Here is a 13,946-nt window from a genome sequence, read left to right as displayed (position 1 = left end):
AGGTCAAGAAAATGAAAAGCAAGTAAGTAGTAAGTAATTATCAAAAGAAGGCACCAAACCGGGAAGGCTATGTAGCACCATCAAATATGCGGAATAATCAGAGGGCGCTAAATATCACTAAGGATGCCAATACGAGAACAAAAACGCATCTCTATCCTATCCAAAAGCCTATCAACATTTTCATGATCTTATCTTGAGGTTATCTTGAGATGATTTCGGGGCTTTAGTGTCCCCGCGGCCCGGTCCTCGACCAGGCCTCCACCCCCAGGAAGCAGCCCGTGACAGTTGACTAACTCCCAGGTACCTATTTACTGCTAGGTAACAGGGGCATTTAGGGTGAAAGAAACTTTGCCCATTTGTTTCTGCCTCGTGCGGGAATCGAACCCGCGCCACAGAATTACGAGTCCTGCGCGCTATCCACCAGGCTACGAGGCCCCCTCGTTTTTTATTGTAGCATTGTAGGAACACCACGGTAGCAGAACTTTGTGTGTTTTTGCTCTCTGTATGATGATGAAGCATTCAATGAAACACATAATTCAAGACAAAGTCTTTGGAACAAAGACTAAGAACATATAAACACAGATCTTGTGGTTTTCAGAGTGTGGGCAATGATTACACAAAGCCCTGCTCACCCTTCCCAGAAATCAGGATAAATGAGACCTCCGATGAAAATTTAACATCCCTTAGTGAGTTCCTGGTGAGCACAATCACAACGACATCTAATGATGGATGCCGAGTGAGGCACTCTGCAAGACATATAAATGCAAACTCTTAGAATCTTGTTCAGAACATTGAATCTTGAGAAGGAATTTAGTTTCTAATGCATTTACACACATATCAGGTCTTTCCTTCACCTTCAAACAAGTGAAGCTGTTGTCTTATCAGAATTATCTTAGGCACTAATAAACAGAATGATCTTAAGCATCAACTACCAATAATCAAATTTTTTCTCAATACAGTGGCACCTCGACTTACGATTGCCCCGACTTACGGTAATTTCGAGTTACGATATAAATTTGATCGGAAAATGTGACTCGACTTACAATGGTGTCATCGACTAATGACATTTTTTGATACACGTTCGGGTCGACCAAGCGCATGGTTCCCAGTCGCGCGGGCCGACCTGCCTCAGTTAACTAGAGCCATCTACTTAATGACAATCACACTTATAAGAAATTCTATTTTTTGGTGATTTTTTTTTTGTTTTTGAACATAAAACTGATTATTATATATCATGCCATGGGTCCCAAAATAGTGGTAAGGTTCAACATATGAAAACACATGTAAGGATGACCATAGAGCAAAAACAAGAGATCATTCAAAAAATGAAGATGGTGTGCGGGTTGCTGAACTAGTTAGGTAGTATAACAAATCTCAGTCAATGATATCCACCATTCTTGCTAAGAAAAAAGGACATTATGAGTACTAAAGTGGCAAAAGGCATATCAATAATCACGAAACATAGAACACAAACACTTGAGGATGTTGAACAGTTATTATTAATTTGGATACAAAGCAAGGAGTTAGCGGGTGAAAGCTTTTCAGAGGCTATCATCTGTGAAAAAGCAAGGAAATTGCATGAAGACCTTTTAAAGAAAACCCCTGGAACGAGTGATGCAAATGCGTGAGAGTTTAACCCTTAAATTGCGCATCGCATCATATGATGCTTTGACCGACTTGCAGTAAATTGCGCATCGCATCATATGATGCTTTGGAATACTACATAAGATTTAAACGACCCGCGGATACACGGGGTTCACAACACCTTCATCAGGGCTCTTGTAAACAGACGCCATTTTTTTTTTAAATCGTGGGCCAAATTCCCGGGTGTTAGGGGCCTCAGTATTGAGTGAGCTACCAAGCCTGATGCGCGCAGCATGAGCTCACAGCACTGCTGTTCAGCTTGTGACCACAACATCGCCTAAAAATGCCATAATATACTTGTTCATGCTATTATGTAGCTATGATATTATTACAGAAGACCCCTGACTGTGATAAAACTGACCAGGGTTCTGATAATAGCAGGATTGTGGTGATATTTAGTGCTGTGCTCCATGGAGGGAGGAGTAATGCTGTAGGAGGGAGGGTAGTGGTATTGTCTTCTGATTGTGTGTGGCACCCTTTTATTGACTGCACTCACCATACCAGCTTAGTGGTTCGCTATGGTGAACACAAATGTAGATACTTATATATAACGTGTGTATAGAGGGTATAAACAGCAGGAGGAGTAGGTTGGGAGCCGCCATTTTGGTGAGGGAGGTGGCGTCGTCTGCACGACTTAACATGTTGTTTACTGGTGACCACAATGATCTTTGGGCACCATACCAGTTTGCTTGTACGAGTATGGTGAATAAAACAGGTAGATACTTATATATAATGTGTGTATATAGGGTAATAACACCAGAAACAGTATTGCAGTATTGTTGGAGGAGAAATATTAGTGCACCTGGCCTTGAGGGCGGCAGCCACCAGCTGTGTGAGTAGCTACGTCCATATGCCTTTACTCACCATACAAGCTTAGATGTAGAGTTATTGTGAACAAAACATGTAAATACTTATATATAACGTCTGTAAATAAAAGCAAAAACAGTATGGTGGGAGGAGAATGGTGGCAAGTCAGGTGACTTGAGGGAGGGAGGAAGTAGCAGCCAGTGGCGGGCTGCCACTTGCACTGCCACTCAGCATGCCAACTTAGTGGTTCGTTATGGTGAACACGAATGTAGATACTTATATATAACGTCTGTATATAGTGAATAAAAGCAAAAACAGTATGGTGGGAGGAGAATGTGGGCGAGTGAGGTGTTGAGGGAGAGAATGAGTGGCTGGCTGGTGTGTGGTGGTCACTCCTCGTTACTTTCTGACTCATAATAGCAACTTAGTGGTTCGTTATGGTGAACAAAACATGCAGATACTTATATATAACCTGTGTATATAGTGTAATAACCGACAAAGTATTTATTCACTGTTTGATGAACATAATTGAATCAACAATATGCACACCATATTTTTGAGTACAGCGATGATTCACTCAATATTATATAAATATATCACACTACACACTACTGAATAATATTATAGCAAAAAAAAAACTGCGAAAAATCAATCAGAGACATTGAAATAATTAGGTAATTATCACTTTGTGGCAACTCCGGCCTGACAGCTGGCGAGCAACAGACCGCCTGGGACGCACGCTGAGTCAGCACCTGTTTTTTGCCAGACTTCCCCGCCCTATAGCGGGCAATATATGCCACTTACGATTTTTTTATTATTTTTCCCATGATCAGTGAACACAAATTAACAGGTTTAAAAGAAAAATAATTTTTTTTTTTTTTTTTGGTTTGCGCCTGTAAGTGACACATGCTAAATAGCCAGGTGCCATTCAAGGGTTAAGGCAAGCAGGGGATAGTTTGAGAAATTTAGAAAAAGAAGTAGCATTCATAGTGTTGTGAGTGCTGTGTGTTGCGAGCTGGTGGAGGAACACAGCGAAGAACTGACCACCGAAGAACTTCACAAGGAGCAGCAACAATAGACAGCTGAGGAAATTTCTTCAGGGGAAGAGACAGTACAGAATGTTCCTTCCTCATTAATTAAGAAAATGTGTGCAGCATGGGAAACATTACAAACTTTTTCTGAAACGACTCACACAAATCACAGTGCAGTAGGCCGTTGCCTTAACCTTTTTAACGACACTGTGATGCCTCACTACAGGCAAAAATTAAAACGTATGGAAAAAAATCCATGAAAAGGTTTTTAGTGAAACAAACAAGCAGGGAATCACAACCAGGTCATAGTGGTATGCAGGGAAAATGTAGGAGAGAGTGTACCCCAGAGAAGTCATCACTGCCTGATGTTACAATGGAAGGGGTCTTCCCTTCCAAACAGTAACACCTCTCCTCCTCTCCATCTTCAATACGTCATCAAGAGTCCTCCATAAAGGTAGGATAAACATATGTACTGTATTGCAGTTAAAGAAATTTTTTTTTATTCAGTATAATACTGTATGTATTTTCAAGTTAATATTTTTGGAGGTGTGGAACGGATTAATTCAATTACCTTTATTTTGTATAGGAAAAATCGTTTCGACTTACGATATTTCGACTTACGATATTTCGACTTACGATATGTCTCTGGGAACGGATTACCATCGTAAATCGATGCCCCACTGTATATCAAAGTGCACCTGCTGTACTCGCCTAGTTGTGCTTGCGGGGTTTGAGCTTCAGCTCTTTGGTGCCGCCTTTCAACTGTCAATCAACTGGTGTACAGGTTCCCGAGCCTATTGAGCTATGTCATATCTACATTTGACATTGTATGGAGTGTATGCCTCCACTACATCACATCTAAATGCCTTCCATTTGTTAACCACCCTAATACTGAAAAAGTTCTTTCTAATGTCCCTGTGGCTCATTTGGGTACTAAGTTTCCACCTGTCTTCCCTTGTTTGCATACCACCCATGTACTCAGTTTAGTTGGGAATAGGAACAAATAGATTTTGTAAATAGACAAGAAACTAGTGTCATCACTCGGGAGATCAATATGAATGTCAATGATCCTTCACTATCAACTTTAAGGTAGTTCCATATATCCTTGACCCTGTGCCCTTCTATTTGATGGCCTGATCAGCCAGAATGTTAATGAGCAGACCAGTTGCTTGACTATGCATCACTCATCAATATGAGAGTAAGTGCAGATGATTTGTTCAAGTGAGAGATATATATATCGGTAAAATATACAACAGGCATGGCTAACTTTAACTACAGGTGGGAGATATACTGCAGCAAATATTCCTTCAAGATGAGACACTCTCCTCTGGACGCAAACATGCAAGACCGTCTTGTGATGACATAAGCAAAGCTTAGCTCACCAGTTACTTGTTACACAGGTTTCATTCAAAGCTGTGACAGATGATGAAAATATTCTAGCTCACTATGTGCTATTGTCACAACCATCTGTAAGTCTTCATTACACCAAAGACAGTATATTACTAGTAAATCTACATATTAATTTTTAATTTAATATTTAGAATTTGCAGTTAACAAATGCTCTACTGAGTCTGTTATAAAAGTCTAATGTAAATGCCAGCCTCATTTTGTATAAAATACTGTATTCGTTACTTCAGTAGCAATTTTAATGTGATACAAAGAAAATGTGCTACAACATTTTCATAGGTAGTATGATGGCTACATTGACACACTCAACGAGAACATATAGTAAAAGCAAAATACACATCGCAGAGAAATTCTATGCACACATTAAATATTAAGATTATAAATAATAAATTAAAGATACCACAAGAATTTGCATAAACACCAAAAGACAGAGCACACAACAGTACACAGTACCCGTTCCTGAAGCACACAACGTAACGCTCACTATTGTTTCTTACAACTTGTTACAAACTTGTTACATCTTGTTAGATAATTGTTACAACTTGATAAAATGTGTCACAACTTGCTTGAACATTGTAGCAATGTCGTAGTTTCATTGTGTGTTTGGCGGGGTCTGTACTGCATATTAGCCTGCAGTTCTCATGAAGATCCTCAACACATTCACAAATTGTCCTCGGGCCTAAGCCATGCTGAACATGTCGTGAAGAAACGTGCCAAGAAACTTTATGCCCTGGTGCATATATTTATGTTTTGGGCATGTAGAAACATCAACAGGCACCAGGATTGGGCACAAAGGAACAGTATCAATACTAATAATGCCTAATATGAAAAACTGTAACATTCAAAATAGACCCAAATACAATACCAATTTACTTTGAAAGGACACTTTCTTTTTTCGCTGAAAATCATTTTTTTTTAACTATGTTTAAAACAACCAAAAAAATAGTGTTGTATATAATAAAATGCCATTTTCTGGGTGATACCCAGAGGCTTCCTAGAGCTATCCAGGCTGATATTGCTAATATTAGACTGGCATCAGTCGGTGTGAATGGAGTTTTTTGGGCCTACCGGGAACCATGAGCTAGAACCTAGTCCCCTCAGAGAGGCATGAGGAGCAATGGTCTATAGAAACCCCACTGTAGTTGGAAGCATTTTATGTCTGCCATCAACTGGGTCAGGCACCCAGAAAGGTAAGCACCCCAAAACAAACCCCTATTCTGGTTAAGAAATTGCTACTGAGAGCCGAACTAGTGGACAGAACTCCCCAAACAAAAACGAGCTAACGAACATGACGTCGCCGCATTGCCGTCTGCGCAGCTCCCCCCTCCCTGGAAGGGGGAAAGCTGGAGCCCCAGATCCCTCGTGTCGGCTACCCAAGACCCTAGTTCTGAGGCTGGATATCAAAACACGCGAAAAACCGCTGACCGGAGGGAGGGAGGATTGCCGGGGAGCCTCCGGAGTCTCACCCAGAAAATGGCGTTTTGTTACATTCAACGCTGGTTTTCTGGGTTTTACACTGTGGGCCCTCTCAACCTCGTGGCCCCAACCAAGGAAACCAGGGCGTATTCTCTTGCACCCATCAGTCTGTGTCAGGTTAGGTCAAGGGCAGTGTGTCCTGTGGAGGGAGGAACGTACTAGATGATCTTTAAGAGACATTCCTTGTCTCCAAGCCAGCATGGGAGGTGATTGGGCAAACCTAGGCCAAGAGGGGTGGTTCCCATAGATGTTTCGTAGCCAGGACCAGATGTCAGTCAGGGCATTATGGAGAGGGCTTGCTAGGCCGTTAAAATACAGTGATGAAAGGATCCATCTTGACTGAGGGTCTGGAGTGGGGGCCTGTATGATGAGCTCTGACCTTGTTTTCAGGTCTAGTTTGTTTTTAGCCATTGCTATTACTCATTCTGGGTATCCTCTGGCATAGAACATGTCCCAGAGGTCTTGAAGTTGAGTAGCAAGGGTGTCTTCAAGGCTGTTAATCTTCTTCAAACGTAGACCTAAGGAGTAGGGTAGGGAGTTCTTCAAGGAAGAGGGGTGATTGATGTCATACTGTAGATACATGTGCAGGTTCGTGGGTTTGTAGTAGGCCCTCGTGTGGAGGAGCATATTCTCATTGCCAATGAACACTGTAGTATCCAGGAAATTTATCTCTGTTTTACTCTGCTCCAAGGTGAACTTCAGATTTTCGTGGGTCGTATTTTTCCAGGCATAGAAGGGCTGGAGAAGTGTGTCTGGTCCAGTTATTATACTGAAAATATCATCAATATAACGAAATTGATGATATTTTGATAACGGAGGAGACCTGCTGAATCGCCGGAGCTACCTACCAAAAGACAAAAACAAGAGGGACTTACCTGGGAGGCGGTCGTTGCTTGTTCCACAACGCGAAGCTGAGACAACAGGCTGCAACCGCCAATCCAAGGCCACACAGGCCCGACGAGCCCCAGGAACATCAACGAAGGAACTTGCAGCCAACTGACGAATGTCGTGGGCACAGGGATAGACTGCAGGCTGGCTGGACCGAACCACACCGCGGATGACCCGAGTGAACTGCACCCTGGAACAGGGAAGAAGGGAAACCGGAGCAACCCAAAGCACGACCCCGGACACAGCAGCTGGGGCAGGCAAAGAATGGCGAAGAGCCGCAACCAAACACAACACATCATGCACTCCTGACCAGACTAACCAAGCATCAACAACTGAAGGACCCTTCGGGAAGCAGCCCCCCAGTCTTTGCCAGAAAAGCAGGAGACTGCAGCAAGCGAACAACCGAACACAAAGAACCAAAAAAGCAGAAACCCCTGCGCCAGAGGAGAGCATGAAGCTCTCCGACCTGACCCCTAGAGGCCAATGCTAACAAGAAAAGAGCCTTGGAAAACAATCCAGAACCAAAGAGGCCACAACAAACTGAGGAGAAGAGAAGAGAGCACCCAATCCAAGGACCAGGACGGCTCAAACAGCGCATGAGCAGGCCGGAGATGAACCATGCCAGAGACAGCTCGCGAATTGGTGCAGAAGGAATACCAAAACCGAAGTAACCCGGAGTGGCTCCGCCAGTGCTGCACAAGACAGTAAGTGGCAAGATGACGGTCCTGAACCTCCACAAAGGAAGGACAAGACTATGCCAACAAAACGCAGCATACCTACAAAAGGACAAAAAGAAAAAGGAAGGACTGCCAAAAATCCTCACACCGCCACCAAGACAAAGCATGCAGGTGGGACACCATCAACGAAGCCACCAGAACACCAATAGATGGTGAAAGACTCGAGGCAGAAACTGAACCAGCCCTGCCACATACCGGACCAAGCATGGAAAAGGCAGAGCCACGAGAAAACCCCGGTGCGAACACTGAGCAAGCAGAGCTGGAAACCCAAGCCGGTAAGGAACTAGATGGAACGTCTGCCGTACAGAAAACTTCCCAATGCTAGCGAGCTCGTCAGGTGACCGGAGACACCGTGGTTTCGACTCGAGACTTGTGAGAAGTGACATCGTGAGTTCAGAAATGTGCTAACTGGCAGGTTAAGCCAGGAAACCAGGAACCCAAAAACCGGCAAGCCGGAAAAGAACCAACCCGGGTGAGCAGACACGCCCCGTCTGGGAGGAACCCTCCCCCTCCCCTGGGACCCCCTGAAGGACCAAGAAGTCCGACAACGGATGGCAACAAGCAGCTACTAGCAGAAAAACGCCGAATCGCAGATGCCGCAAACAGCAAGGACAAAATTACGATGAAAATCGAAGAACCAGGGCCCAGGCCAAGGCCAACAAGGAAGCGAGCACCACGAGTAGAAACGCGAAGCGAAAAACCAGTGGCACTGCATTCCGCAGGAGCAGCGTACCCAGCCCAAGCATGGCAGAACAATGCACGCGATGCTGAGTAAGGTATGAGGAGAACTAACCAGGACGTGAAATGCACAAAAACAAAAACGTACTGCCTGAAAGGGAACACAAAGAAAAGGCAGGAGCCAGGGCCTGAAACCTAGCACCTCCTGGCCCAACGAAAAGAAACTACAGGGGCAGGAGAGGAAGAATGGAAGCTACATACACCTGCATACAGGGTAACCCAGAAGCTGAAAGGGACATAAAAGGAGAAGATGAAGAACCCAGGACCATAACTGAACAGAGGGGCTGTGCAATAGCAGGGAACTGAATATGGACAAAGTCCAACCTAGCACAAACATTAGTATAGCCAAGAGGCACAGACGAAAATACACAACAATGTGCAGTAGAGAGATACGAAACACGGAAAAAGTAAGGAAAAGACCTTAAAGACAGTCCAAGCACCAGCAGCTAGGGACAAGAGAGTAGAAGCAATAGGAGGAACGAAGAAGACTGAGGCAGCAATTGGGAACGTAATGAACATGACCTACTACAAATACAGAGAGGATCCAATGTACAGTATATGGAAGGGCTCAGCCAGGCAGTGCATGACGATCAATGAATGAATGTCATGAGGCAAGAAAAGACCCAGGCAATGAATGACTAAAGAAAGATCTCGAAAGACGGGGCTGTGCTCCATCATGTATAATGAATAACAATACAGACGGACATAGGAAGGTCAAGGAAAGAAGCACGCAATGGGCCAAACAAAATGCCACAACCAATCCCCAACACTCATCCAAAAACTGTGAACCAGCACCTGGCCGTAAGTGATGCTAGACCGTATAAGCTCACCTGAAGAGCGCATGCACTATCACGACACATCTTAGCCAAGTAATATTCCGGGAGCATCGCTAGTGGAATATGGCCAGAGCCACAAGTGCAGGAGAAGATGAGTAGGTTAGAGGAGGATGCGGCGCCACACACCCAAATGCAGAGAAAAGAACTGGGTGTCCACTCCATATATTCAATACAGAACACCGCCAATATCTATGGGGCTCGGACTGGAGAGATAAGAGGAGTGAGAGCAGCAAATCACCCAAAAGAAAAAGGATGCGGAACACCAACACTTGTGTACACCGTCCATAAACAAAACAAATACTCTGGCGCACGCGCAAGACGCATGAGGTCCAAACCACACAACCCACCCGATGGGGAGGGCGCCAACTAGGAGTATTAAATGAATATCATCAATGTCGAGACAAAGCACGGAGAGAAGATGTAATAATAAAAGAATGAGACATTGTATCGAAAAACCAAGATGAAGCACGGAGGAAGACCAACGAGTCCTATAAATGACTGGAGGTAAGCCTCACCGGAAGACGACAGATGTTTCAATAATACAGGAAGTATCGAAGACCTTCCTGAACCTTTGAGTTCCTGCAGAAGCAAGCACAAAATCACGAAGACTCATATGGCCAAAGTTGCACCCGAAACCAATGGTGATGCAGGATTCCGAGACAGGAGAACATGACCTTGCCATGAGGGAGAATACTTGTCCCAGATAAGAAGGGTGAGAAAACAGAGAAAAGTACTCACTGGCAGGATGGATCTGAAGGGACAAGGAACCAAACCCGGGGAGGGACCGACGCCCAGCAAACTCGTACGCTGAGGTGGGAAAGGAAAACACCACTCCCTGTAACCGCAAGCCCTGTTCAGAGGGCAGAAAAACCCTGGCGAGTTCCAACAGGGCCCAAGGCCCCCAAAAGTCAGTCCCTCCCCAGCCCCGGGAACCCACGGCAGGACCCGGAGCCAAGCTGTCCCCCCAAAGCCCCAGCCTCACAAGAAAAAGCCAGAGCAGCCGTAAAACACTAAGGAAGGGAGCCCACTGGTCAGACCCATACATCACGGCTGGAAGAATAAGCTCGAAAGCTTCCGTCGCTACCCCGAAAGGGGCAATCCCCGAGACTGTCCGAGTCTCAAATCCATCGAAACCCCGACCCGAACCCAAAACCCACAGACGGTTCGGAGCTGGATGCAGGGAGGAAAGGAGGAGGAGCGGTGGGGGGTGGAAACCAGACTGAACCACAACAGGGGAAAGACAAGGGGGGCGTGGACGGAAACAAATGGGGCAGCCTCAGGGCTTCTGGGTAGCAAACAACCTAGTGCGTTGCAACCACCTGAACCCAACATGCAATGAATGTGCTGCCTGTGCCCGCATAGTCATCATAAGACTGGGTAACTGGGTAACTGAGTCACAAACAAGCAACAAAACTCGCAGGACTCCGGGTCGAAGGTGACACTGACCCAGTAGGCAGCGTGATGGAGGCAAAAACAAAGAGTCACCCTGAGACCAGGGGACAGATCAACCCACAGACTCGCACAATGCGAGGGGGGGACTCAGGGGTCACATCCATCGGACCCACATGTCCCCGTGGGGGATTCCCAGGGTCCTGAGATGGAACACATGCTCAGGGAAGCCCAGGTAGGGTACTGCTAACTGGCACCCAAGTCTACCAACAACCTTCTAAGTACTGAACCTCAGGGATGTGTACATTCATGGGACCTAGCAGGAAGTACCACCAGAAGACAGAAGTGTACAAGAAACAAAAATAAACCTCGCCAGAAGACAACGTACTCAGGCAGAACAGAGCCGACCACCATGATAGGTGAAAACAAGCTGTGCAGTACCCTGCACCCCTACCAGTGCAAACTGCCTGTTACCCTAAGGTGAACAAGGAAGCCAGGACACCCCAGCATACAAAGGGCGGCCGAAAGCTGAGCAATAAACGACCAAACGGAGGCAGAACCCAATCAACTTGGGGAAGGTGGCCCCAAGCCCCAAAAGTAGTATTTACTAGGCACCTCAGGAAGGTAACCCTAGGCACATGCAGCCCGAGTGCTGAAGAATGACTCCTGGCTCGCGCACCCCCTATGAGACAGCCACCACACCACAAGGGCACAGAGCTGAAGACAAAACCGGAGCCAGAGCACACGACCTCTGCCTAGCGCATCAGCCTCAGAACTGAGGTCTTGGGTAGCTGGTGTGAGGGATCCAGGGCTTCCCCTTCCCCCTCCCAGGAAGGGGGGAGTTACGCAGACGGTGCAGCGACGTGGTGATGTCATGCTCTTTAGCTTGTTTTTGTTTGAGGAGTTCTATCCACTAGTTTGGTTCTCAGTAGCAATTTCTTAACCAGAACAGGGGTTTGTTTTGGGATGCTTACCTCTCTGGGTGCCAGACCCAGTCGATGGCAGACATAGAATGCTTCCAACCAAATGGGGGTTTTTATAGCCCATTGCTCCTTGTGCCTCTCTGAGAGGGCCCCAGGTTCTGGCTTGTGGACCCCGGTAGGCCTAAAGAACTCCACTCACACTGATTGATGCCAAAGTCTAAATTAGCAATATCAGCCTGGACAGCCGACGAGGCTCCCCCGAGAAACTAATACTAATATGAAAATTTTTATGCAATTACAAAATAAAAAATTAATATACTGGCCATCACAGGTCATACAGTAAGTTTATAATAACCTAAAACATTGTTTGTTCTTTTAAAACACTTAAATTTCCAATAGAGATTTATTCTAAACAACTTGTATAAAGTATCACTGAGTACTATTCACCAAAATATTCAATACATACAAATTGTTCTAGAGAGCCAAACACTATAATATTTATATCAAACTCAATTCCATACATAATATAAAACACCTACAAATTTATCTTAATCACTTTCATCATTGTCATTACTACCTCTATTCAATGGGCGTCTGGTGTCATCATCTGAGCCATAAATCACGTCCTCATCCGAATCATTTACCATACTGAATGCTGGATTATCCTTCATTATATGAGTTTCTGAAATAGGAATGATTACAATCAATAATTATCAAACTGAAATATTATTTTTATTTTTAATAATCCTGTTTTAAATGTAATGAAATGTCTCTTTCTAGTCGAGACCCGGTGGTTTCCTGAAGCTCTCTAGCCGAGATGGCTCCCAATTACTAGTTCACATCAGCTACAGACTTCTTTTTGGTTTACTGTGGACTGGAGACAGAATTTGCGGCCCTCCTTCACAGAGGCGAAGAGCAGATGATACTGGCACTCCATTCAGAATGTCAGCAAACCAAGACAGATCATTGCTAGGTTGAAAAGAACTGAAGCCTCAAAACTGTCAGATGAACTCCCCAAATAATGTAAACAAGCATCAGAATCTCTCAAAACTAGCAAGAGCTCATTAGCACTAACTTCCCGCAAGTAACAGGGAGTGGAAGAGGAAGTTGGAGTTCCAGGTCTCCTCCTGCTCTTTCTCATTAACCCTCAAACCGCTAGGGGCCCAAACGGATTTAACACCCACAGGCGCAACAAAATTAAAAAAAAATCCAAAAAATTCTTTCATCTTATAGAAGTGTTCATTTTTGTTCCCTGATCACGGGAAAAATAACAAAAAAATAGTAGGTGGCATATTTTAGCAGCAATAGGGTAGGGAAGTCTGGCAAAAAAAATCAGCGTTGAATGTAATGAAACGCCATTTTCTGGGTGAACCCCGGAAGCTCCCTGGAGCTTATCGGGCTAATGTATGTTATATTAGACAGGGACATTAGCTAAGAGTTCAGACCTACCAGGGACCAGCGCCAGAACCTGGTCCCTTCAGAGAGGTTTCAGGGAGCAATGGCCCTGGAAAACCCCCTTGTGGTTGGGGTTTTCCTTATCTGCCATCAACCGGGGTTAGGCACCCAAAAAGGTAGGCATAACAAAACAAACCCCACATGGTAAAAAAATAAAACAAAAAACCAAACAGAGAGGTAGAAATTCCCTACAATCCCAAGGAAACAAGCAAACATCACACTTTACTGCCGCCCCAAGAGGGGGAGGGGGAGCCCCGGACCTACCACGCCGGCTGCCAAGTTTCAGTTCGGAAGCTAAGCTTCAACCAACACAAAAAACCCCCCAACCGATGGGAGGGAGGGTTGCCAGGGAGCCTCCAGCGCTCACCCAGAAAATGGCGTTTCTTCTTGAGATTATCTTGAGATGATTTCGGGGCTTTAGTGTCCCCGCGGCCCGGTCCTCGACCAGGCCTCCACCCCCAGGAAGCAGCCCGTGACAGCTGACTAACACCCAGGTACCTATTTTACTGCTAGGTAACAGGGGCATAGGGTGAAAGAAACTCTGCCCATTGTTCCTCGCCAGCGCCTGGGATCGAAAACGGGACGACAGGATCACAGGTCCAGCGTGCTGTCCGC

At 45.3% G+C, this 13,946-nt stretch overlaps 1 protein-coding gene across 8 annotated transcripts in view; it reads right to left on the bottom strand.

The window, feature by feature from the left end:
- Window positions 1-13,946, bottom strand: part of LOC123758602 (transmembrane protein 181) — a 439,494-nt gene that overhangs the window by 41,662 nt on the left and 383,886 nt on the right. For 6 of the 8 annotated variants that reach the window (XM_069334329.1, XM_069334331.1, XM_069334330.1 and 3 more), the window contains 2 exons: window positions 12,454-12,558; window positions 7,241-7,443 (listed from right to left, as the gene is read on the bottom strand). In XM_069334329.1, coding sequence (XP_069190430.1) covers window positions 7,241-7,443; window positions 12,454-12,558 — 308 coding nt within the window. The remainder of the gene's footprint in view (window positions 1-7,240; window positions 7,444-12,453; window positions 12,559-13,946) is intronic. The other 2 variants (XM_069334332.1, XM_069334334.1) reach the window with 1 other exon arrangement.

Source organism: Procambarus clarkii, chromosome 31 (assembly GCF_040958095.1).
Source record: "Procambarus clarkii isolate CNS0578487 chromosome 31, FALCON_Pclarkii_2.0, whole genome shotgun sequence".
Taxonomy (NCBI): Eukaryota; Metazoa; Arthropoda; class Malacostraca; order Decapoda; family Cambaridae; genus Procambarus; species Procambarus clarkii.
The sequence above is the reverse complement of the archived record's forward strand: the minus strand, read 5'-3'. Positions and strand labels throughout refer to the sequence as shown.